This window comes from Erythrolamprus reginae, unplaced genomic scaffold (assembly GCF_031021105.1).
Source record: "Erythrolamprus reginae isolate rEryReg1 unplaced genomic scaffold, rEryReg1.hap1 H_24, whole genome shotgun sequence".
In the NCBI taxonomy this organism is placed as follows: domain Eukaryota; kingdom Metazoa; phylum Chordata; class Lepidosauria; order Squamata; family Dipsadidae; genus Erythrolamprus; species Erythrolamprus reginae.
This window is the reverse complement of record NW_027248478.1, coordinates 89,628-116,603: the sequence shown is the minus strand read 5'-3', so window position 1 is coordinate 116,603 and position 26,976 is coordinate 89,628. Positions and strand designations below refer to the sequence as shown.

Sequence of the window (26,976 nt, the reverse complement as noted above, 5' to 3'; positions counted from 1 at the left end):
GGAAGATTCAGGTTCTGGAGGGCCCTGATTCAAATGATCTAGTATCTCTGGACCTAAGCCCCATAAATTAGGCTGGGGTCTGTTTAGGTTTGGCTCATCCAGAGATGAGACAGTTACACATGAGGGAGGCAGCTCAAATGAGTCTCGGAGTTCAGGTGAGCTAACATGCACTTGAGCCTGCACTCTTAAGCGTTTAGCTGATTGTTCATGAATTTTTGGGAGTGCTTTATCTCTTCTCTTTTCAGCTCTGGTGGACCTAGCCACTGGAGGAGCTGTGAAAGAGAAGGACGAGGCCTGGGAGATGGTTTGAATCTCATCACCAGTATGCCTAGGGTCCTGATTATTTCGGGAAGAATTTCCTCTCTTGGGAATAGCAGAAGCCGTGGCCTGAACAATTTACAGGGACAAGGTCTGGAGCCAAAAATTTGGGAGAAGCAATAGGCTGAACAATTTAAATCCCAAGTGGAAAGGGGCCCTAGCTCATAGGCCCAGGACCATCTGCCCTCAAAGACAAGCCTGGATCAATCCAGACTTTGTGACAGTGAAACCAGGAGGGCAAGGCCTCAATGATTAAGCAACCAAGGCACACTGGTTGAGAGGCCTAGCACGCGAGTAAAAGTTTGAGACTCTCACAGCCTACTCTGGGCAACGCAGCAGACTTTATGGCGCCAGACGGCCTGTGCATGGGCAGGCCATTGGTGCCAGTGTTACTGGATGCTGAGGGCCTTCGCATCAAGAAAACTCAATAAAGAGTTAGGCTAAGTCCGGGGGACAGAACAAGCGCCCTTGTAAAGCATCCCATTCCCAGGAGGTGCAAAATAAACACAGCCAAGTAATAAAAAACCTCCCAGCCAGGCAGATTTAGCAGAAGAAATACGGCCGACTGAAACGATAAGACAAGGCAATTACACAATTAACTGGAAGCCTTATCGCCATTTCTCTGCTCGGAGATGAGCCCAGGAAGGCTGGCTGGAAGCCGAATTGCTTCAAGGTCGAGGAAAGGACTAAACGGGTTTCTATAAATATCAACAGACATCTTTTATGCTTTATCATAAAAAAATCTCTCCTGTATGAACATGAGTCCTGGGTTCTGTACCAATGATACATCAAACATCTGGATAAATTTCACATGTGCATTCTATGCTTTATCCTTGGCATTTGTTTGCAACGCCATGTCTCCAATCTAGAGATCCTGAATCAGTTAAATTACACCGGTATTGAGTCCCTGATGATTAGAACCTAGAGGTAGTGGATATGACATATAAGTAGAATGGATTACTGTATTCCTTGCTAATTGCTCTGTTGTGTGCTGGAGACTGGGAAGAGAACTCAAGGTGTTCCATGCAGGTCCTACAAAGACACTGTGAAGGAAACTCTAAACCACTGTGACATCCAACCAAGGGAACCGGAACCTGCAAATGCTGAAATAATCTGTTATTGAGCTCTGTGTTATGAAGCCTCTGCTGGCTTTCAAGACCAGAGGCAAACACGTGCAGCAGTAAGGCGTAGAGCGCAAGAGACCAAGATACCTCTGATGACATATGCTCAAGTGGTGGATGGATCGAAAGCAGTGGGAGGAGCCAGATATAAAACGACTCCAGCGGACTTGGAGGCAGTACTCCAGAGGCTTTCGGGTGCCAAAGATGGCAATTAAATTTTTGACATGGAATGTTAATGGTTTGAATTCACCGCAAAAAAGAAGAAAAGTATTTCACCATCTGAAACAATTTAAAAATGATATAATATGTTTGCAAGAGACTCATATAAAATCTGAAGACCAAAAGTTTTTACAGAACGCAAAACTAGGGACACCATATATTGCATCGGCTCCGGAAAAAAAGAATGGAATTGTTGTATATGTAAGACCTGATCTTAAAGTTAAAGTGATTGAAGCTGATAATCTGGGCAGATATATAATAATTGACTTAACAATAGAGACAAGGAATTTTATGGTAGTTGGAATATACGCACCTAACCAACAGCAAGGAAAATTTTATGAGTTATTACATAAAAAATTAATAAACTTGGATCGTAAATCATATATACTGATGGGAGATTGGAATGGAGTAATTGATGTTAAAATAGACAAGAAGGGCCCTTCTAAGAATATTCAAAATAAGGCTAAGCTCCCTAAATCTTTTTTTGATATGATGGACGATATAGAATTAAGAGATTTATGGAGAGAAAGGAATGATAAAGAACAAGATTTTACTTTTTTTTCGGATAGGCATCACTCATTCTCAAGAATTGACTTTATACTAATAACAAATGATTTTTGTTCTAGGGTTAAGAAGATAAAGATTTGTCCAAGAACGCTGTCAGACCATAGCCCAGTATGGATGGAGTTGGAAACGGGAGAGAAACCTAGGAGAACGTGGCGATTAAATGAAAATTTATTTAGATATGAGGGGAATGTTTCGGAATGTAAAAAGCTGATGAAGGAATTTTTTATCTTAAATATGCAAAAGGAAACAACGATAGATATGGTCTGGGATGCAAGTAAAGCTTTCATGAGGGGGGTATTAATTAACCAGAATAATGTTTATAGACGGAAACAGAACAAAAAAAAAGAGGAATTGGAAAAAGAAATTAAAAAGAAAGAACAAGAACTGATATATAACCCAGAGGATAAGAAAATTAGAGAAATAATTACATTATTAAGATCACAATTTAATATGTTGGTCTCAGACCAAGTAGCTACTAATTTGCAATATGCAAAACATAATAATTTTTGTAATGCAAATAAACCTGGGAGATGGTTAACATATATGTTAAGGAAAAAGCAAAAAATGAGAACAATAGATAAGGTATTATATAAAGGTAAAGAGGTATCTCAACAGGATTTGATTAAAAAGGCTTTTATAGATTTTTATAAAGATTTGTACACAAAAGACAAAATACAAGGTACTGACATAGATAGATATTTAGACAAGGAGTGCATTCTTAAAATCCCCGAAGCACAAAAAGAGAAATTGAACTTATATATAACTAAAGAAGAGATTTTATTAGCAATTAAACAGTTAAAAATAGGTAAGGCTCCAGGCACGGATGGTTTGACAGCAGTGTATTATAAGAGCCTTCAGGATGAGATAGTAGAACCACTTAAATAATTATTTAATAAAATACAAGAAGGAAATGGGATCCCTCCATCATGGAAAACATCTTTTATTTCATTAATTCCAAAAGAAGATCAAGATCACACTCAGCCTAAGAATTATAGACCTATATCACTGCTTAATATAGATTATAAAATCTTTACAAAAATTTTAGCTAACAGACTGATGCCAATTATGCAACAGATAATACATAAAGATCAAACAGGTTTTATACAAGGTAGACAGATGAGAGAGAATGTTAGACAAATTGTGAATATATTGGAGTATCTTAGGAGAGATATTCAGACTCCGGCGGTGCTAATGTTTTTAGATGCTGAGAAAGCGTTCGATAGATTGAATTGGCAATTTTTGGAAAAGATACTTCAAAAGATGCAAATGGGAGAATATTTTACTCAGTCTATTAAAGCAATATATAAAGAACAAACTGCACGGATAATAATTAATGGGAATTTAACAGAATCTTTTCAAATTGGTAAAGGTACAAGGCAGGGTTGCCCATTATCACCGCTATTGTTTATATTAACTTTGGAAATGCTGTTAAATAAAATACGTAAAGTAGAGGAAATAAGGGGGGTTAAAGTTAAACACTATGATTATAGAGTGCGTGCATTTGCAGATGATGTGGTGGTAACATTAACACAGCCTCTACAATCTACTAAGGTATTAATGGAAATTATCAAGGAGTATGGAAAAGTATCTGGTTTTAAAGTCAATGTGGGGAAAACCAAGATGATAACAATAAATATGACAGGGAATCAAAAAGAAGGTTTGGTAAAGGCAACTGGGTGTGAGATCGTGAAGAAAGTAAAATACCTGGGGGTTTATATTTCAGTAGACAATGGAAAATTATATAAGTATAACTACGAAACTTTATGGTCCAAGATACAGATAGAGATGGATAAATGGAAAAAATTGCAATTATCATTGTTGGGGAGGATAGCGGTAATCAAAATGAATGTTTTACCCAAATTTTTGTTTTTGTATCAAATGATTCCAATACTTAAAAATGAGTCAAAATTGTTGGAATGGCAGAGAGGAATTAATAAATATGTTTGGCAAGGGAAAAAACCAAGGGTAAAAATGAAAATAATGCAGGATATGAGAGAAAGAGGTGGCCTAAAATTGCCTAATTTGAAATTGTATTATGATGCAACAGTTTTGGTAGCTATAAGTGACTGGGTAAACTTAACTAATGAAATGATATTGAATATAGAAGGGTATGAATTGTTATATGGCTGGCATGCTTATTTGGTTTATAATCAAAAGGTGGACAGGACTTTCAAGAGCCATGTACTAAGGAATGCTCTGTTGCGTGTCTGGAGAAAATATCAAGGGATAATGGATTATAAAGTACCTATATGGGTGGTGCCCAGACACGCAATAGAGAATACTAGTTTTGAACAAAGGCAAGATGTTGTAACATATAAGGAATTATTGAAATTAACTGATGGAGTATTACAATTAAAATCTTTGAATGATCTAAAAGAAGAAGGATTAGTGCAAACATGGTTTCAATATGCTCAGTTGAAGGATAGATGGCAAAAGGATCAAAGACTTGGTATGGAACAACAGGAAGGACAATTAATAAAACAAATTAAGGACCAAGGTCCAAAGCACATAAAAAGAATATATAATATACTCATAGAAAAAGACTCCGAAACAGAATTAATTAAGGACTGTATGATAAAATGGTCACAGAATTTTGAGGAAACGATCACATTAGATACATGGGAAGTAATATGGGTAAGAAATGTTAAATTCACACAAGCTCAAAATTTGAGAGAAAACTTTTATAAACTGTTTTATAGATGGCACTTGGATCCTAAGAAGTTGGCTAGTATGTATCCTGATATACAGCCTAAATGCTGGCGATGTGATTGTATGGACGCTACTTACTTTCATGTGTGGTGGACATGTGTAAAAGTAAAAGCATTTTGGATAAAAATATGGTGGATTATGCAAAATGTTCTTAAGAAAAAATTGAAGTTTACACCACAGTTGTTCTTATTAGGTATTACCACAGACTGTACAAGTATAGAGATTAAATTGATATTGAATCTAATAACAGCAGCGAGACTCTTGATTGCCCAATATTGGAAGAAGGAAGAGTTACCCACAATTCAAGAATGGACAATAAAGGTCATGAACTTAGCAGAGATGGCGAAGATATCGGCCTACATGAAAGATCACTCGAATGAAAAATACATATTGGACTGGAAAAAATGGATTGATTATATTCAAATTAAATATCATTCTAAAAAATTTCAAATAGCATATGAATAGTTTAGGATTTTTATTAGTATAATGAGCCTAAATGGATTGGGGTGTGAAGGTAGTAGAGTCAGGGAGGATAATAGATAATATAGAATTTAAGTACGTACGACTTTGATTTTAAGGGAATTGATAATTTGATTTCACTCTGGGAAGTTCGAGGGGGGGGAGGTTGGGGGGGTAGGGCGAAGGGGAGGGAAAGAGATTAATATAACTGTTTTGGGGGGAAACTTTTATATATGCTTTTTTCCCTTCTTTTTATGACTTATTTTATGTTTCTTATATAATTATGAGGGGTTTGTAAAATGAGAAACAATGTTTGTAAAGTTACACACCATTTTTTTTCAGTTTGTATAATTGTGATAAAAACTAATAAAACTTCTAAAATAAAAAGATAGGCACCACCGAAAAGTGATAGAAAATCATGAACACCACCATAGAAATGGAAGGCCAGCTGCTCAAGGCTGGCCAGCGGTTGCGGTGGGGCTGGATATCACGGCCACCGCCGGCAAGGTCCAGGATGGTGGGGGTGATTGCGCTAACGATTATGGGAGCTGAAGGGCAGGGTGGCGAGCCATAGCATAAAAAGGTAAAAGGAAGAAGAAACCGCTATGGTTTAGCAATGGTGTAAGGGCTATAGTCAATGAAAAAAAGGCTACCTATAGGAGGTATAAAGAGTCTGGAAGTATAGCTGATAGAGAGGTGTATAAAATGAGACAGAAGGAGGCGAAACAGATAATATATGCTGCTAAAGCCTCAAAAGAGGAAGAAATTGCCAAATCTATAAAGAAGGGGGATAAAATCTTCTTCAGATATATTAGTGAGAGGAAGAAGAAAAACTGCAGCATCATGAAGCTTAGTACTGGGAATAATACATACATTGATGGGAATAAGGAGGTCGCTGACCATTTCAATAGCTACTTCTGTTCAGTTTTCTCAAAAGACACCTTACAATATAATGCTATAGATGGATATAACATTGCTTCCAGCTGTACGGATTCAGCTCCAGAAGAACTTGAACGATTAAAGATAAATAAGGCAATGGGTTCAGATGGCATCCACCCCAGAGTTCTTAAAGAACTCAGATTTATCATTGCTACCCCCCTGACTGATTTGTTTAACCATTCCCTGTTAACAAGATATGTTCCTGAAGATTGGAGAATGGCCAGTGTTGTGCCTATCCACAAGAAGGGCAGTAGAGAAGCTGGTAACTTCAGGCCAGTTAACTTGACATCAGTTGTAGTTAAAATGATGGAGACTCTACTCAAAAAGAGGATAAATCAGCACCTAAAAACAGTAACTTATTGGACCGAAATCAGCATGGCTTTACTGAAGGCAAATCATTTCAGACTAATCTCATTGATTTCTTTGACTATGTCACAAAGGTGTTGGATGAAGCTGGTGCGGTGGATATTGCCTATCTGGACTTCAGCAAAGCTTTTGATAGGTGCCACATAAAGAGCTGATAGATACGTTAGTGAAGATTGGACTTAATCCCTCGATAGTTCAGTGGATTTGCAGCTGGCTGAAGCATAGACATCAGAGAGTTGTTGTTAATGGCAAGTATTCTGAACAGAGACTGATTACAAGTGGGTCCTATTCTTTTTAATATGTTTGTGAGTGACAAAGCGGAAGGTTTGCCCATTTGCCGATGACTCTAAAGTGTGCAATAGGGTTGATATACCTGGAAGCATCTGTAATATGGTAAATGATTTACCTTTACTAGATAAATGGTCAAAGCAATGGAAACTGCAGTTTAATGTTTCCAAATGTAAAATAATGCGCTTGGGGAACAGGAATCCTCAATCAGAATATTGAATTGGCAATTTCTATGTTAGCAGAAACTTCAGAAGAGGATTTAGGGGTAGTGATTTCTGACAGTCTCAAAATGGGTGAGCACTGTGGTTGGGCAGTAGGAAAAGCAAGTAGGATGCTTGGGTGCATAGCTAGAGGTATAACAAACAGGAAGATTGTGATCCCACTGTATAGAGCGCTGGTGAGACCACATTTGGAATACTGTGTCCAGTTCTGGAGACTTACCTACAAAAAGATATTGACAAAATTGAATGGGTCCAAGGACGGGCTACAAGAATGGTGGAAGGTCTTAAGCATAAAACTTATCAGGAAAGACTTAATGACCTTAATCTCTATAATCTGGAGGACAGAAGGGAAAGGGGGGACATGATCAAAATATTTAAATATGTTAAAGGGTTAAATAAGGTTCAAGAGGGAAGTGTTTTTAATAGGAAAGTGAACACAAGAATAAGGGGGCACAATCTGAAGCAACATGAGAAAATATTATTTTACTGAAAGAGTAGTAGATCCTTGGAACAAACTTCCAGCAGACGTGGTTGGTAAATCCACTGTAACTGAATTTAAACATGTCTGGGATAAACATATATCCATCCTAAGATAAAATACAGGAAATAGTATAAGGGCAGACTAGATGGATCATGAGGTCTTCTTCTGCCATCAATCTTTTATGAGACAGGCTCGCCACTCACTGCCCCCTTTTCTTTTGGTGGTATGGGGTGGAAGAAAGGGGCTAACAGCGTGATCTCCTTTAGGGCACCTTTTGGAAGGTGATGGGCTGCCCCTCACCAGGAGCACAAGGCCTACATGGGCCTGGGTGATTGGGGAGGGGGTGCCCTTGGGGTTCACCTGCCGCAAGCCAACAGACAACAAGCCAGGTGCAGCCTTGAGTGTGGTTAAGAGCAAGGGAGGCCAAGGCCAACTTCAAGGCCAAGGTCAAGGACATCATTCCTTTGATCAGCAAGGAACTTCGTCCATATTTGCCCAGGAATGTTTGAACATGAGTTCCGCCCCATTTGATTCACCTCTACAGGTCCAGATTTAAATTAATAAAGTGACACATGAATCCCGGCTCTGTGGTCCATGTACTTATTCCCGTGTCCATCACAAATGGAAGGCTGGCCACTCGAGGCTAGCTGGTGATTTCGGCAGATCTGAATAACACGGCAACCGCCGGCGAGGTCCAGGATGGCAGGGGTGATCGCGCTAGTGAGCACAATCACCCATCATGCCCAGCACTTAGCACTGGGCATGATGGGAGCCGGAGGGTGGGGCAGCGAGCCATGGTATAAATAGGCAGGCTTGCCACTTGCCGCCCTCTTTTCTTGCGGCTTGTCGGCACAATGCAGGCACCTGCCTGTCTTCCACTTATCTCAGTGTGACTACTGGTCACCTACAGGTGCTGAGTAGGAATTTTTTTACAGCTGCAAAGCATTTTAGTTTCAGCCGTTTTTTCGCCTACTCCACACTGGGGGTTGGATGGGGAACAGAGTGGTTAGGGGGTGCTTAGCAGGATCATTTGCTAGGACTAGGTCAATAGGATTAAATCCCTTTGGTCACTGGGAAAGGTGGTATGGAGCAGAAAAAAGGGGCTAACAACTGCCTGATCTCCTTTAGAGTACCTTTTGGAAGGTGATGGGCTGCCCCTCACCAAGAGCCCAAGGTCTACACAGACCTGGGTGATTGGGGAGGGGGAGCCCTTGGGGCTCACCTGCTGCAAGCCTACAGGCGACAAGCCAGGTGCAGTCTTCCCACATGCCTTGGGCATGGCCAAGAGCAAGGAAGGCCAAAGTCAAGGCCAATTTCAAGGCCAAGGTCAAGCTAAAGGGCATCATTTGTTTGCTCAGCAATGAGCTTCATCCATAGTTGCCCAGGAATGTTTGAATGTGAGTTCCACCCCATTTGATTCACCTCTACAGGTCCAGATTTAAATTAATAAAGTGATCCATAAATCCCAGCTCTGTGGCCTGTGTACTTATTCCGGCATCCGTTGAAATAACAGTGTCCCCATTGTGCTAGACAATACACTTCCAGACTAAGACTGCACAGCCATCTTCAGATTTACAGATGAGTTGCACAGCAGCAGCTTCTTTGAACCCAAAAACTTTGAGCCTTCAGTTGTTAAAAGTTTATGAAAGCTACACAGTATATGAGATATTGTCTTTTTTAAATTACATTTACAAACATTCAGAAATTGATACTTACTTGCATATATCATCTTCTGGGTCCTCAAGCCCAAACCTTTCATCAAAAGTAAGTTGTATCAACATATTCTCTTCAACTGCAACTAATCGCCACACAAGTACTATGTTGCGGGGATAAGTGTAAGGAAACTTAGGGCTGTGAATACTTCCATTAGCGGACACAGTAATAACCTTCTCATGATGTGGCTCTTGCACTCCTATAAAGGAAATATACACATACAACAATACAATCAATCAACTGTGCAATCAAGTTATACTGAACAATATAATTCAATTCTAAAGATGTTCTTTGGAGTCTTCTAATCTAGTATTCTAATTTATCTCTTTGAATGGTAGATTATAGTATATATGCCATACTATAAATTATCATAAAAGGAATGCTTTCAAAAGAGTTATTGGAATTATCTTAAGAAACATGCTCAAATATTTTAATTTAGACATGACAAACCATTGCACAATAAGCCATCTCCTCCAGGTTCCAAGTTGTTGACTTTTAAAAGATGAAAGAAAGGGGGGGGGGTTGTGACAATGTATGTAAATAATTAGCATATCTACTGTAAATCCCCTAATACTTTGTTTTCTTTAAAAACAACAACCACGATATGATAAACAGAATCATAGCGCAATTCTAATTAGTAGGCCAGCGGTCCCCAAACTACGGCCCACGGGCCGGATGCGGCCCGCTGAGGCGATTTATCCGGCCCGCAGGGAGCACACGAGATTTTATCGATAGATATAATAAGCTCTCGAATCTCCCGTCCATTCACCGCGGAGGATGAGGTGAGGAGGAGACGGTGCAGAGGCAAGGGGTGGGGAGGAAAGCGGGCCTGCAATTGGCCCCTTGCAGGCCCACTTTCGTCCCCGCCCCTTGACTCTGCACTGTCTCCTCCTCACCTCATCCTCCACGGTGAATGGACGGGAGATTCAGGAACCCCCCTGAATTTGCCCGAATGGAGGCAGTGGCGGCTTCAAGGGACCTGGTCCTTCTCGGCGCTGCGTTGCTGCAGCCTCCGAGCTCCGCTGTTGTCCCCGGGCACTATTACCTCAGCTGCGCTGAGAGAGAAAGAGAGAGAACGTGGAGGGCAGCTTGCCAGTCCACGGCCCCCTGGATGAGCGGCCCCGCATGGCCCCAGCACCGGACTTCGCCGTCGCCTCTGCCCCCGTCCGGCTCTCCAGCAAAGAGTCCACCCCTTTAGGGTCAGAGAAGGGGGCATGGTCTAGCTGCCCCATGCCTGGCGACATATAGTAGATGGGTTTTTAGGGTCTTGCGAAAGGCGAGGAGGGTGGGGGCAGTGTGAATCTCTGGAGGGAGCTGATTTCAGAGGGCCGGGGCCACCACAGAGAAGGCTCTTCCCTAGGCCCCGCCAGATGACATTGTCTGGTCGACGGGACCTGAAGAAGGCCAACTCTGTGGGACCTTATTGGCCGCTGGGATTTGTGCAGCAGAAGGCGGTCCCGTATGTAAGTATATACTGTGGGTGGGAAGAGTGCATGGGCATACACAAGAGGTACTGCATGGGATGGACAAGGTGCAAGGGGGCATGGTGATTGCAAAAATAAAGGGATTCCATGCAGGCTGTGGAGGGCATGTGGAGAAGGTTGGATTGGAAAGGGTGCCTGTGGGTATATTGGAGTGTGTGTGAGGTCCTAGACAGGTGAGGAACAGTGTGTCGGAGGCAGCATAAGTCCATAAAGGTGTATGGAGGCATGTAAGAGGCACCACATAAGTCAGGGAAAGCACCTGGGGGACTACAAGTGTTGAAAATGGTGTGTATGAGTGTGCAAAACGTGCTACATGGTTCTGGGAAGGCACAAGTTGGGGAGAGTATGCATGGAACAGAAATTGTGTATAGGGGGTCATTCTTCCGTTTCTCTGTTCTCCTTCCCCTTCTCCTTCCCTTCCCAGCAGGAAAGTGGTGGTTATTGCTGCAGAGCATGAAGGATTACAAGAATGGCTGGAAAATTGTCACCAAATGTTGAAATTGACTGCTGCAGCAGTCTATCAATGAAGGACACCACAAATTTCATTCTATCCAGAGTCATGGGTCCCAGATTTTGAAAACATTTCGTAAGCCCATTTAAGTTACCTTGATTCAACAACTGTTGCCCTATGATATCTTGTTTTGCCCAGTAAAAAGTTATACAAACAAGAATTTTAGTAAGATATAGGTCATCTGAACTGACCTAGAGTTGTGCAAGGCAATTTCTCTCTCTTTCTTTTGCTTGTAGTTTCTTAGTTTCTTAAAATTAGTGTAAATTTTAAGACTGTAAAACTATCTGTGGATTTAGGAACTGTAATTTATGAATTAAGAAACCTAGCTGATCTCAAATAAACATTACATTGTGGATCAGACATCTCTACTATTTGAATAGAAGATGATAAAACAGTCCCAGGACTGAGGGACAGACTTGGAGGTTAGGAACAAAAAATCCAGAAGATGGCAATAACACCCTGTGATATAGCCAAGAAAACCACCCAAATGTGTACAGGAGTTGAGCTTGATTCAAAAGAATCTTGACTTTCCTCTTAATGGAAAACTCCTCCAAGCAATTGTTTGTTTCAACTTTATTAAACTAAATTGAATAGAACTACTACTGACTTTTTGTACTAAACATATTGGTTACTATACTGCATGAAGAACCTCAAATTTATATTTTAATTTGTATTTTATCCTCTGATGGTTATTTTTAACACTGCAATGTAAGAAGGTAGTCTGGAATTGCCCAGGCCTTCTATCAAGTACTATTTGAGCAACATTCCAAACGCAAGGAGAAAGGATAATTTATTCATACCAAATATAAACATAGAACAACTAGAGATGATCTGAGAATTCCTGGGATCCTGAGTGCATTATCCTCAGCATCCTGGGATCCTGAGTCCTCGAATCAGAGCTACATGTACCAATAAATATTAAAACTAACAAAATAAAAGTGTGTGTCTGAACTAAATATTTCCATTCCTGAATGGGTTTGTTCCAATTTTATTACATCAACCACTGAAAAAAATGTATTGACTGCTTTCTGAAGAAAAAGCTAAACCAAAACAGGAAACTTATTCCGAAGCAATGATACTGCAACAGGAAAGACTGCCTCCTGACCCTCCTTTTTTTGTTGTTGTTGCAAGGAAGGGATTAATGTATGCCTTGTTTGCCAAGGATGTGCACACAGAAATGTTGTACTGGAGTAGGTAGGAATTCAATCACACATAGATACACTAACATAAGTTAAAGTTTACTTTAAGAAATAGCACAGTCCGATAAACAGTCCAAGTCATATACATAATACAGTGATACCTTGTCTTACGAACTTAATTCGTTCCATGATGAGGTTCGTAAGAAGAAAAGTTCATAAGATGAAACAATGTTTTCCATAGAAATCAATGTAATAGTGAATAATGCGTGCAAACCCATCCCAAAACTCACCCCTTTTGCCTTATTACCACTGGCATTCTGATCCTTGTTTGGGGACAGGTGGAGCAGGCAGGGGGAAAGACAGCGGAGGCTGCCCGGAGGAAGCCTCGTGGGTGATTAACACATGCAGGAAACTGCCTGGCCGGTGGGGCTTCCACCCTCATTGAAAGTGTTTTTGGAAGTGGTGGCAGGCAAAGGGGGATCCCAGGACTTCGGCCTCAGACAAGGCTCCCTGGCTCTCACTCCGAGCCTGGCACCTGCTTCCTCCTGGGGAGTCCCTTTGAGACAGGCAAAACAGCTGGCTTTAACTTTCCCCCACCCCAGGTGTGCAAGGTATGTGTGCATGTGGGGCTCTGCCTCTCTCGCCCCACTGCTTTGCACCAATGTCTGCGCACCCCCGGGCTGCAACCTGAATAGGTGACGATGGAGCTGCTGAAGAGGGGTGGCTGCCGCCACTCCTCCTCTTCCTCCTCCCCTGGCGAGGGTCCCCATCTTGTCTGCCTGGTTGGGTGGGAGATGAGAAGATCCCTGGTTAAGAACTCCTTTTATTCTAAAGAAAGAAAGACAGACAGACAAGGCATGGATACCCAAATCCCCTGCAATTGCGCTTTTGTGCACCTGAGCATCCCAATTTCACTTTTATTCCACGGCTCTGGATTCTTTTCATTGCCGGTGTCATCCCCCCTCCCGTTTTGAGTCTTTTATAAAAGAAGCAATGAAAAGAATCTCTTGGGACCCGAGTCCTTAACAGGGGATCTCCTCATCTCCCACCCACCCTCCATTCTCCCTCTGCTGCAGACTCACGTGGGGAGGGGACGGGGGGGTCTCCCCACCTGCCTTTCTGGCTGCTTCAGGTGTGGAGAAAGAGGGAGGGTGAGACGGTGGAAGGCGCTCTATTGTTCCAAGCTGGCTTAGCATCCTGGTTTCACTTTTATTCCGTGGCACTGGATTTTTTTCATTGCCGGTTCCCCCCCCCCCCCCCGCACTTTGAGATTCTTTCATAAAAGAAGCAGCAGCCTATAAGTCTCTGTGGCCTCTTAGAAAGCTTGCACTTTCTTTTTTTCCTGAGGAATATTCGGGGTCGGCCTAACGGAGGTCTTGCCCTGGGAGAAAGGTTATTCCGCCTCTTTTTGACTACGGGCGCCCACTCCTATAATTCCAAGAGAGAGTGCATAAAGCTCGGTCTCTTTCGGAAATCTTGGCTGAGAACCCTCGGTTTGTGCGTTCCCAAAGGGAGTTGTGTGCAGATCTTGCCTTCCTTCCACTCCACCCCAGCACGTCCGCGCCCTTCTCAAGTCCTGGCCCAGCTGCAGAGCTCATCTTCAGAAGTCTTCCTCCTCCTCCCCACCTTACCAAGTCACGCTGTCCCCACGCTTTTTGCGCACCAGAGTTTTTCAAATCATATTTCAGCTTTGGGTGGCTCCCCTTGGTGGAGCCAACCCCTCCCTCCAAAGTTCAGGTTGGGGCATTGGAGGGATCGGTGAGAGGCGGGGGAAATCCGCTGGGCAAGTTGCGCCAGGAGAGTGCGCATGTGCTGGGCAGGGATCCTCCAAAGTGACCATTAACCGAAGCCTTGAGTGGCAGATCTAGCAGAGGCTAATGGAGTGGGGACACAGGCAGGGAGGCAAAGCCTTGAATGACAGATCTAACAGAGGCTAATGGAGTGGGGACATGGGCAGCGAGGGGAACCCATCCTGGCAGTAGTGACTCCCAGGCGGCATCGGTGCAGCTCTTGGAGCGAGTGGGACAGGCGCTGTTGGCGGAGGGTGGGGGGTGCAACCGGCAAGGCGGGTGGGCGGGAAGGTGGCATCTCCGGGCTCTCCGGTCCATCCAGGAGCTGAAAGTTCTGCCCTTCCCCACACCAGCTTTGGCCCCTCGTGGGTTTCTGGCAGGAGGGGGCGATGGATGGACACATTTTGGCAGTGAGAATGGGGGAAATCCCCTCCCACCCGCCGCTTCCTTGGCTTGCCTCCAAGTGGAGGAAGTAATGGGCAAGAGAGGAAAGTGGCAGCGAGATGGGGCAGCTGCAGAGAGCTCCTCGGACGCGCCATTCTCTCTCGCCTCCAACACCTTCGTGCTTTGCCGTGATGATAGCAGAAGGGATAAGGGGTGGAGACCCCGTAAGGCAAAGCCTGGCTCCAGTTCCCTTGCAAACATCAGAGCCTGCAAACTTAAAAGCACTTGTTTTTGCTGCTGCTCGCAGCACCAGCAGCTGAGAGAGAAGCAAATGTTCGTAAGACGAAAATGGTTTGTGAGAAGAGGCAAAAAAATCTTGAATGTCCAGTTCATATCTCGAAAAGTTCGTATGAAGAGGCATTCGTAAGATGAGGTATCACTGTAGTCATAATAACATTTCAAAGAATATCTAGTAATTACAAAGTCTTACCTGTTGACTTTGTCATAAACAGTAAAGATATCAAGCTTAAACACAATTTTAGCTACAACACATAACTACAACACATGGATTTCAGAGAGAATGCAGAGAAAACTGAGTAACAGAGAGAATAACAGACAGAACAAACCATAACCTCTAGCTCCCTCTTATAGCAGTCTGCAACATCATCAGCCAATCAGACATAGTTTAGTTAAAGGTTAACATTGTTGGTTTATATATTGCCAACTCAACCCTTAGATAGAGTCCTAACAGAAGGGCTTCTTGATCTGCTACCTAAATCATGCAGAATGGACAAAAATGTCAAACAGGTGAAAGGCAAAAAGAGCAAGAAAAGATTTTATAGGTAATATAGTTGGTCTTTGAATTACAACCATTTGTTTAGAGACTATTCAATTTTCCAATAGCAGTGAAAAAAGTGACTGTTTTTCACTTTACAACCATTGCAGCTCTTCATGGTCACATGATTAAAATTCAGACACTTGGCAACTGGCATGTATTTATTGATAGTTGCAGTGCCCTTGGGTCAGTTTTGCAATCTTCTGACCAGCAAAGTCAGTGGAGAAACTCACTTAACAACTGTCTTGCTTAATAACAGAAATTTTGGATTCAATTATGGCCCTAAGTCAAGACTATTTGCAACTCACACCTGGAATTGGCCCAGAAGCCTACTGGTAATGCAATTTCTGAACTATTGGTGTTACTCTATTCTGATCAGCTGCAGTTTCCAAGGACAACCCCATATTAAGTGAATTGCAGTAATTCAGGTATTATAAGGTCATGAGTTACCGGTGCCTGAGCTTCCTGATCTAGCAAAGCCAAAGCTAGGCAAGAGTCCAGTTAGCTAAGGCTCCACCTACAGTTTTAGCAGAAACCTCAAATTACAGACCTGCATTTTTATCATCCATGGAAAAGTTCTGAAATTGAAAATTTCTGAATAAACACTATATACATCATGGTAGGATTCATCCTAAATTTACTTTATTAAATGTATGTAACTTCCAAAGGCCAAGTCAAGACTTCCATTGCATATTCTACTCAGCATTATTTTATTTATTTATTTATATATTTATTTCATCCAGACCCAAAGTGTTATTTGTTAAATGCTTTTTGTCAGTGTCTTTAATATGAGTTTCTTGTAATCCAACTATGAAGAGGAAGTTCAAGAGATTCCAGCCGAGACTCCAATCTCCACAGCATGTCCTTGATAAGTATCAGACCTCTTTTTGTCTTTTTCTTTCCAATCGTTATTGTTTGTAAAAATAATGCAATTCCAATCCAGGTTTTTCCAAAACATCTTGTGCTTTAATTTTAAGGACTGCATTTAGTCTATATCATTGATTTCTTTTAAAAAATTCAAAGACCTCAAAGGCTTTGATTTGAGATTTGGCTGACATGTCTATCTGTGGTATGACAAAGTAAAAATAAAGCCTAGTTTTAAGATTCATGCTATTAGGAAATCGATTGCATGTGGGCTGGAAGTATAAAAGAAGATTAGCTGATAAAGTGTCACTTTGGCTATCACCTCATGAAACATTTCATAGAACAGATATTTCGGAATTGAAAAGAGGGATTTAGGATAAAGACAAGAGAACAACTAGTAAGTGAAGATTTTGCTTTTGATTGGTATAATTGTTATACAACTTTTGAAAAATTTAAACTTGATAAAAAGTTTTATTTTCAATAAAAGCAGTCAATATTTTAATTTGAATATAATAACAGGAGCCAGAATCAATTACGCCCAATATTGGAAAAACAAAAAGGTCCCTATAAGCTCAACAATAATTACAAAAATATTAGAATGTGCAGAAATGAATAAATGGACTATTGAATTGCAAGATAAAGAGGAAACGGAATTCTCATATAACAGTGAGTAAACATTTTTTCCTCACCAGGAGGTACGGTATTTATTCTCTGTAAAAAACAATAGGCCTCTTGAACAGAATTTTAGAATGAGTGTGTTTGTGTGAGAGAGGATGGCAATAATAAACCCCAAAGATACATGGGAATAAGACTTGACGTTTGCCCTGTCTAGTTGTGTCTGACTCTAGGGAATGCTGCTCATCTTTGTTTCTTATCTGAGGCATTGTCCAAAGACATTCCTGTGGTCATGTGAATTCTTGGTGGAGTGTGGCTGTGGGTCTGTGGGCTATTGCTATTTCTAGAGGTTGAAAATTTCTGACTGTCATTTCTGACACCCCTTTTGTGTATGGGTAGAGTTAGTTTTTGTGCACTCATTGATTGTGTGGTGCATTGTGGTTTGGGCGTTGTGTGTCAGAATGTAAAACATAGCCATTGCATTGGACGGGGAATAATATTCGGACACAAGAGCTGGATGAAAAATGGGTCACTTTATTGAATTACAGAAAGAGACCTGCAGAGGAAACTAAATGGGGCGGAATACCTGACATAACATACCTGGGCAACTAATGGGCGAATTCCTTGCTTGATAAGGGTGAAGCGTGACCCAAACCTAAAGCCACACCCAGTGTGTGGGAGGGCTCACCCCCATGACCCGGAAACGGAAATGACGTGGATAAGCCCCAAGCGTTCTTCCCTCCCACCGCTCCATCCGGGGAGGAAGCATGAGTTGTGTGAAGAAGGAACTCATCATCTTTTAAAAGATGCCCAAGGGAGAACACACAGTTGCTACTGACACCCTTTTCTGCCCCGTTTCTGCCAAATAGTGACCAAAATCAAAATAAATTCAAATCAACCTATTTACAAACCGATATCCCTAACCCTTAGAAACCTCACACATGACCAGGATGGAGAAGGCGAAAAAACAATCTGACAAAAACTTCCAAGATTGCAAAGAATTCCTTCTCGGCCCCTACGGGCGACCTCTGGAAAGACATCCTGGATATAGCGGAGGGTGGGTGATCGATTGGGAGGCGAGCAGGAAGTAAAAAGGAGCAAGGGTGAGAAAAGCAGGCCCTGAAATAGGCCTGCTGACTACACCTTCCTCCTGCATCATCTCCCCCGAGCCAGTTACTCTCGGGGGAACTCCCTTGCCTCCTGGACTCCCCAATCAGATGGGGGGGCAGCAAAGACGCCCCTCCCAACCAGGGGGAATGTCGGGCCGGCAGCGTTCTCTGCCGGCCCTCCCCCACAATTTGGCGTGCTGCCAGCAGCACATAGGCGTGCACACCCAGCAGGGAGGCAGTGTCCTCGCCCCTCCCCGCCACCACAAATGTCGGCTGGGCGATTATTTCGCCCGGCCTCTGAATTGTGGAGGAAGTCATTAAGCAGTCATTTCTCTTCTGCTTTTCTTAGTGGTGCTGGGGAGTGTTCTAGCCCTTCTGAAGAGGGTCTGGACACAGCTTCTTTTCTGTGTGATGGGGTAGTTGCTTGCAAAGCTGAGGATCTGGCCCATAGGAGTGGGTTTGTGATAGATGCAGGTTTCCAGTTTTCTGTTGTGTAATCGCCTTATGTTGATGTTGAGGAATGACTCTTTTGTTTTCTCTTCATGTGTGAATTTGATCACAGGGAATATGCTATTGATTAGGTGATGTGTTTCTTCAATTCATGTTTGATGGTGACAAAGGTGTCATTGATGTAACATCTCCAAAGGTTTGGTTGGATGGTAAGTAGGGCTATGGATTTGTGTTATTGCATGATTGCTTCTGCTATTAGGCCTGATAGAGGTGATATCATTGTGGTACCTTATGCTTGCTTATAGATTTTCCTGTTGAACTTGAAGTATGTGATGAGGGATGAGGTGAGTATCGTGTTTAGTAAGTAGATGATGTATGGCAATGGTTGCCAACCTTGTTTTGGCCATGCCACACCCAAGTACCTCTAGAATCCCGATGCTTCCCCCACATGACATCTAATTCTTGCTATTCAAAAAGTGAACCCTACACACGCAGAGGAAGCCTAAAAGGCCATTAACTTGGTTTAATCAAGGCTCCAATTGCCCCCATTAAAAATCAAAATGCCCCCCTGTGGGGCATTGGTACCATGTTGGGAGCCAGGGGTGTATGGTTTAACTATATATCAAGTCAATATCAATTGAAGAATGTAGTGACATCTAAGAAGACCATGATTTTTTCTTTGTGTGCTTAATTAGTTGGGGAGCTCATTGAGTGGCTTAAATAGCTAAACAGATGTCTTGAGTTCCCTTTGCAGGGTTTTTGTACATTGATGTTCTAGGTAGAGACACAATTGGGCATGGGGGATCCTGTTCTTGTGTATTTCGGGGAGTCAAGAGGGTGTGGCAAAATCTTGTGGCTGTATGTGCTTTCTCTCTAGTGGTATTAATTGTTTTTTTTTTCAATTTTCCTTAGGGTATCTTTGATTTTGTTCTCTTTTGCTGGATCATTATGGATTATTTGGAAGATTTTGGTATTATTTAATTGGATTTTTTGGCTTTGCTTATGTAGTCAGTTTTGTCCATTACTACAGTCAATTTGCTGATAGGATGACGATGCTTTCATCTGGTTTCAGTTTCTTTAGTGCTCTCTTTTCCTTTAGGCTGAGTATTTTGTTGTGTCAGTTGCACTGAATGAGATAAGGAGAGACAATTGGCACACTGGTGCACTTATGCACGCCCCTTACTGACCTCTAAGGAACCTGGAGAGGTCAATAGTGGATAGTCTAAGGGAAAAATGTTTGGGGTTAGGGGTTGACATTACTGAATCAGGTAATGAGTTCCACGCTTCAACAACTCGGTTGCTGAAATCATATTTTTTACAGTCATGTTTTGAGCGGTTAATATTAAGTTTGAATCTGTTGCGTGCTCTTGTGTTGTTGCGATGTCTTCTTATGTTTCTTGGTCCAGATGGTTCGTTTTTAGAATGGATTCGAGATTGGCTAGGAATTCAACAAGATCACTTATTTGTGGTTGAAATTGAGAATGTGTGTCACAAGACCCATCCCCTGACCCTCACTTGTGACCTAATATGACCCATCCCTAGACCCCTGCTTGACACAACCCACACCTGACCTATCACAAGACCCTGACCTCTGCTATGAACCTCATCTGACATTACCATCACAAGACCTACTGACTACTGTAGCCCTTATAAGCAGAAGAACACTGACATTCCCTAAACTCCGCTGAAGTTGTGTTACCTACCTGGCAACAAAACATTTGGAAACCAACCCACAAACCTGGAGAAGAAACCTTCACCCACATTCTCCACCCGAACTACAGATATTTGCCACTATTGCAAATAATTACATTTTTCTTCTATATGCTATAAGTTGAAATTGTATACTGGGCCTTCTGCTACTGACAAAGAGAAGCCAATGAGCTATGCCAATAAACATGGCAGTCTAGAAAGGCAGATGGATCAGATGGCAGATGGATCAGAATATCCCTTTGGTAAAACCTTGCATTTTTGGTAAAAGCTTTTAAAACTGTCTTCTTTCCTTTCTTTATCATTATAAATCATTCTATTTTTTAAAATTGTTACAGTGAAATCCTGGCAGCTATTTGATTGATACTTGGTAATGTTTATGTCCTCTAATAGGTCTATCACCTACCTTATTTTGATTTGATTTATTAATGCTAAGGGCATTTTGATGATTATATTATAGCCTATGCATAAATCATAAACTGAATGTTTAATATATTTAAATTTAAATTTATCTTCAAATCACAAATGGACCTTTGCTACATTTGACCCTTAAATTAAATCAATATTGGTTGATTCACACAGCCTTCTATCTATGTACAGTGTTTCCCCAAAAATAAGGCCCTGTCTTATATTTTTTTGAACCCTGAAGTAAGTGCTTGGCCTTATTGCCATGCACCTAAAAACCCAATTGGGGTTATCAGGGGATGTCTGATTTGATAGGTATATTTCTCTATTGCTCTGCCTGATCATCTGTAGACAGCAGTCTGCTTAATACCACTGATCAGAACACAATAGATAAGTAAATGGACTGTCAACCCTTTTAGGTATTGTAAACTATGAATCAGAACATCACATATTAGCATTTGTATAATTGAAGCAAATAAAGGAATTACATGTGAAATGTCATCCATAACCATTAACTGAAAAATGTAACACATTTCAACTTTATGAGGAGAATCAAGATGAGATAACAAGAATGAATCAGTCTGTAGTAACACATGCATCTACAAGACACTTATATTTTACTTTTGTTTACATAATCTATGGTGGTATAGCATGAAAGAATTCTGAGCATTTCAAAACATTTAAGAACAGATCTTAAACAATTATTAAGTTGTATACATACTTGAACAAATATGCACACCCAATACCATAGGGGAGAGAAAAGAATTCAGAAACCCATAGCATCTGTTTAAAACAGGAGGCTTCAAGGAGAGACGATAATACAGAATGTCACATTAAGGAAAGTACATCAAAGCACAGCTGTCAGAAAGAAATATGAAAGTGTTTGTTAAATATACTCTGCAGCATAAATTGGACCATAGGAACAAAGCAACCTGTTAAAAGTATGACACACGTTTGCACACAATATACAAACTTCTAAACTAAATTGGAGTAATGTGGGAAGACAGGCTTGAAAGAAAAAAGTACAATTAGTCCTTGACTTACAACATTTAGTGACTGTACAAAGTTACAACAGCACTGAAAATAGTGACTTATGACTGTTTTTCAGTTACGACCTTTGCAGCAGCCCATAATCATGTTATCAGAATTCAAATGCTCGGCAACTGTTCATATTTATGATCAATGCTGTGTCCCAGGGTTCAGTGATCAACTTTTATGACCTTCTGACAAGCAAAGTTAATGGGGAAATTAGTGGTAATTGAAAATTATAACGATACTGGAAAAAGTGCCTTATGACCGTTTTTCAAACCTACAACTTTTGCCCCATCCCCATGGTTATGTGATCAAAATTCAGACATTTGGCAATTGGTTAATATTTATGATAGTGGCAGTATCCCGGGATCATGCAATCACCTTTTGTGACTTCTGACAAGCAAATTCAATAGGGAAAATAGATTCACTTAGCAATTGTATTGTTAACAACTGCAACAAGACTCAGCAACTTGGCAAAAAAAAAAAGGCTGTAAAATGGGGCAAAACTAACTTGACTATTTCACTTAGCAAAAAAAAAAAAATGTTGGGCTCAACCCAACAAGACCAACACAGACTTCAGAGGATAATCAGAACTGCAAAAAAACCCAAAAAACCCAATTGCTGCCAACCTGCCTTCCATTGAGGACCTGTATACTGCACAAGTCAAAAAGAGGGCTATGAAAATATTTACTGACCCCTCACGTCCTGGATACAAATTGTTTCAACTCCTACCCTCAAAACGTCGCTACAGAGCACTGCACACCAAGACAACTAGACACAAGAACAGTTTTTTCCCAAACGCCATCACTCTACTAAACATCATTCCAATCATCCTTTTCCTCCCACTTAGGACTGTATGACTGTAACTTGTTGCTTGTATCCTAAGATTTTTTATTAATATTGTTTCTTCATTGCTTGTTTGACCCCTATGACAATCATTAAGTGTTGTACCACATGATTTTTGACAAATGTATCTTTTTTATGTATATTGAGAGCATATGCACCAAGAATAATTCCTTCTGTGTCCAATCACACTTGGCCAATAAAGAATTCTATTGTATTGGCAGTTGTGTGTTTAGCAAAAACTTCAGAAAAGAAGGATTTACAGATAGTGATTTCTGACAGTCTCAATATGGGTGAACAGTGCAGTCAGGCGGTAGGGAAAGCAAGTAGGATGCTTGGCTGCATAGCTAAAGGTATAATAAGCAGGAAGATGGAGATTGTGATCCCGCTGTATAGAGCGCTGGTGAGACCACATTTGGAATACTGTGTTCAGTTCTGGAGACCTCACCTACAAAAAGATATTAATAAAATTCAAAGTGTTGGTCATGACCTATAAAGCCCTTCATGGCATCGGACAAGAATATCTCCAGGACCGCCTTCTGCCGCACGAATCCCAGAGACCAGTTCGGTCCCAGAATTTGCCTCCTCCGGGTCCCATCGACTAAACAATGTCGTTTGGCGGGACCCAGGGGAAGAGCCTTCTCTGTGGCAGCCCCCAACCCTCTGGAACCAGCTCCCCCCCGGAGATAAGAATTGCCCCCACCCTCCTTGCCTTTTGTAAACTCCTTAAAGCCCACCTCTGCCGTCAGGCATGGGGGAATTGAGACATCTCCCCCGGGCCTATACAGTTTATGCATGGTTATGTTTGTGTGTATGTTTTTGCTTTTTAATAAGGGGTTTTTTAGTGACTTTTGAACTATTAGATTTGTTGTCTATTGTTTTATTGCTGTTGTGAGCCGCCCCGAGTCTATGGAGAGGGGCGGCATACAAATCTAATAAATAAATAAAATAAATAAATAAAAATTGAATGGGTCCAAAGATGGGCTACAAAAATGGTGGAAGGTCTTAAGCATAAAACATATCAGGAAAGACTTAATGAACTCAATCTGTATAGTCTGGGGGACAAAAGGAAAAGGAGAGACATGATCGAAACATTTAAATATGTTAAAGGGTTGAATAAGGTTCAGGAGGAAAGTGTTTTTAATAGGAAAGTGAACACAAAAACAAGGGGGCACAATCTGAGGTTAGCTGTGGGAAAATCAGAAGCAACGTGAGAAAATATTATTTTACTGAAAATGTAGTAGATGCTTGGAACCAACTTCCAGCAGACATGGTTGGTATATCCACAGTCACTAAATTTAAACATGCCTGGGATAAACATATATCCATCCTAAGATAAAATACAGGAAATAGTATAAGGGCAGACTAGATGGACCATGAGGTCTTTTTCTGCCGTCAATCTTCTATGTTTCTATGTTTCTGATTGGTCGAAAGTCAAGGACTACCTGTAATTAAAGTTCCACATCAATGAACCTTCATGTCTATTTGAAAAGTATGCAACTGATTTTTGGAACAAATCATTCATATTTTCCTTTCTGATACCACTATTTATTTAATTTCTGTACTTCTTTTCTATACCTTTAACTATAGTTTTGCTTTTGCTTTGAATTTGGAAAACCATAAATTAATGATGCAATTAACATTTCTGCCTTTAAGTCCAATGGTAGAAAATAAAAAGGCTTCCGTTCTTTTACAAGATGAAGACAGATGCCCGTCCCATTGCTGCAAACCAAAAGTAGATAAAAGACCCCAAAAATGGGGAAAAGTAGTTAAAATCTTTTTTTAAAAAAAAGTAGAGAAAAGTAAGGGAAAGACCTCAGGCGATCCAGAGGGGAGATTTTCTGAGCGAAAAGCCATAAGAGATTGCAAAGAAACCATAAGAAGAACCATGAGGGGAGAATTCCTAAGCAAAAAACCACAATGGATTCAAAGAAGCTGAGGAACGTTTGACCAGCTTCACAAGGCTTGGAAAGCAAGGAGCCCCGAATACCTGCAGTCATCAAACCTGGTGAGTTTTCTAGCGTGCTACAAATATAGCAATTTGTACCCTTTTCCACTTACCTTCTTCCAGCTGCTCCATAACAAAACAAAGAATCTCAGCAAGCTGAATCTGAGGTATAGAATCCAGATACTTTTCTCCCCTTAACTCCAGAAAGACTCTTCCAAAGCTTAAACTAAAACCTTGAGCTCCAAACCGTAAGCTCAGAGGCTTAAAACTAACCTCAAGTAGGCATCAAGAAGAAATCTTTAAAGAGGAAAAGTTTTTCTCCCCCCCTCCCCCCCAGCCCATCTCAATCTGCATTCTGAAGAAAGGAAGTGTTGGCCACACAGGCACAAAGGACTTAATTGCAGCAAATTGTTTAAAATTTGGAGTTTCAAGTCTTACTCCTGTAAATAAAGTGGCCACCATTACCACATGGCTCATTAATTCAATAGAGATTCCTCTTTACTCTCTGATGATCTTTACCAAGCAGATCCCCTGAAGGTTCAAAACAGAGATACTAAAGGTGAAACCACATTAACTACGGAAAGCTCCTGGTAACCAACTAATCCATCCAAAGCTCAGGAACCTAGTAGTTTCATCCTTAATTTAAAGCCATGATTTAGAATAGTGAACAAGAGTGAACTTAAAGTGGCGAACAAAGAGTGAATTTAAAGTGTAAAGAGTGAATCTAAAGTGGTGAACATTTAAGGAACAAAGGCAACTGCCCTTGTTTGCATAGGAATCTTCCCAAAGCCCAGAAAATTTTCTCATCAACTATGCCAAACAAGAAATCAAAAACCTCCACTTACAAGCATCCCCAAATGGAAGAAACAGCTACCAAACATACAATTTGCTATAAATGCAACAAAAGTACCTTAGATATAGAAAAATGTAACCAATGCCAAATGTGCTCAAATTACGCCCACAATTCCTGCCTGGAAATAAACAAAAACATAAACAACTTTCTTCAAAAATGTCCCACTTTTATTCATTTTTGCCCAACATATCTACCCAGTTAAATGAACTAATCACCATGTCCAATACATTTTACAACCTCGAATCAACCCTATCCTCACAAAAAGAATATATTGAGTCCATGGAAACACATATAGAAGCACGAATAAAAGCATGCGTCACATCCTTGGACAACAAAATCTTAGCACAGGCAAACAGAAATTTAATTGATCATCAAAAACCTCTATCTCAACCAATAACCCATCATCCACTACTTCCGCCATATGAACAACCACATCAATCACCTCATCAATCCACCAACCACCCAAATAACATATCCCTACTAATCAAAGACACCCTTGAAAGAGAACAAAAACATAACAATGCCATCCTATTTGGCCTGGATATCCCAAATGAACCTGATAACAACAAGATTTGCAATATCATTGCACCAGTAATCCCTATGGATGAAATCATCGAAGTGTCCAAAGACGGTCCCGAGTTCAAATATAGAGATGGCTCAGCAGCCCCTCAATTGTGCAGAGCATAGTTCCCTCTAAGCTGAGCAGTGAGCAATCGCTCACTTAAAAATCATCATCAACTCAGAGTTTTCCAAACCTGCCCAGAAGCCGAGAGGGAAAGAGTGAGAGGGAAGGAGAGAGAGAGGAAGAGAGGAAGAGAGAGAAACAGATAGAAAAAAGACAGGAAGGAAAAGAGAAAGAAAAAGAATGGGAGTAAGGAAGAGAGAAAGAAAATCAAAATCTAGTTTGAAACTAGCTCAACTATTTAAGTGGCATTTTGATATTGATAGAGTTGCCCTATTATGAGCTCACTGTTATAGACACACAGTAGAGTATTTTATTTTGAAATTCTCTGAGGCAAAACAGGGTAGGTAGTTTGTTTGTTTATTTAATATTTCTGTGCCGCCCAGTCCCGAAGAGACTGCCGCTCAGACACTATACTTTTCCGCCCCCCCCCAAAAAAAAATTAGAGGGAACACTGGTGCAGAGTCATCTGCAAAAACGAAATTAGCAAACATAAATTCATCAATACTATAAATTCCATTAATCGAAATGACCCCAACCCCAAAATACTTTGTGCAAGACCAGACTTATCCATATTGCAAAGAATCCAATCCAGAGAACTTCGTGCAGAACTTAAAAAACGTCAAGACCAAGGACAAACCAAACTATACAATGACTACCAAGCTGGCTGCATCAAAACCAAGATGCTCATCCAACCCTCCAAACTCCATCATCCAAAACCATCCCAGCACCGTCAACCAAGAACAACCCACCATAAACCACAACCCTCAAACAACTACCACTCAAATCCATCCTAACTATCTGCCCATCTCCAACCAAAACCAACTCCCATTCAACCAAGACTAGGAATGCATGCCTCTTACTTCCTCATCATCAACCACTTCTAACATTAAATGTAAACTAATAAATGCAAGAAGTATTGCT

The 26,976-nt window shown here is 41.1% G+C and overlaps 1 protein-coding gene across 2 annotated transcripts in view; it reads right to left on the bottom strand.

The window, feature by feature from the left end:
* Positions 1-26,976, bottom strand: part of LOC139155507 (platelet-derived growth factor C) — a 182,406-nt gene that overhangs the window by 77,905 nt on the left and 77,525 nt on the right. The window contains exons 1-2 of one of the 2 annotated variants that reach the window (XM_070730660.1): positions 15,200-15,242; positions 9,405-9,600 (exon numbers count right to left, since the gene is read on the bottom strand). In XM_070730660.1, coding sequence (XP_070586761.1) covers positions 9,405-9,600; positions 15,200-15,215 — 212 coding nt within the window. In that variant the 5' untranslated portion in view covers positions 15,216-15,242. Of the gene's footprint in view, positions 1-9,404; positions 9,601-15,199; positions 15,243-26,976 lie in introns of those variants that run through there. The other variant, XM_070730659.1, reaches the window with a different exon arrangement.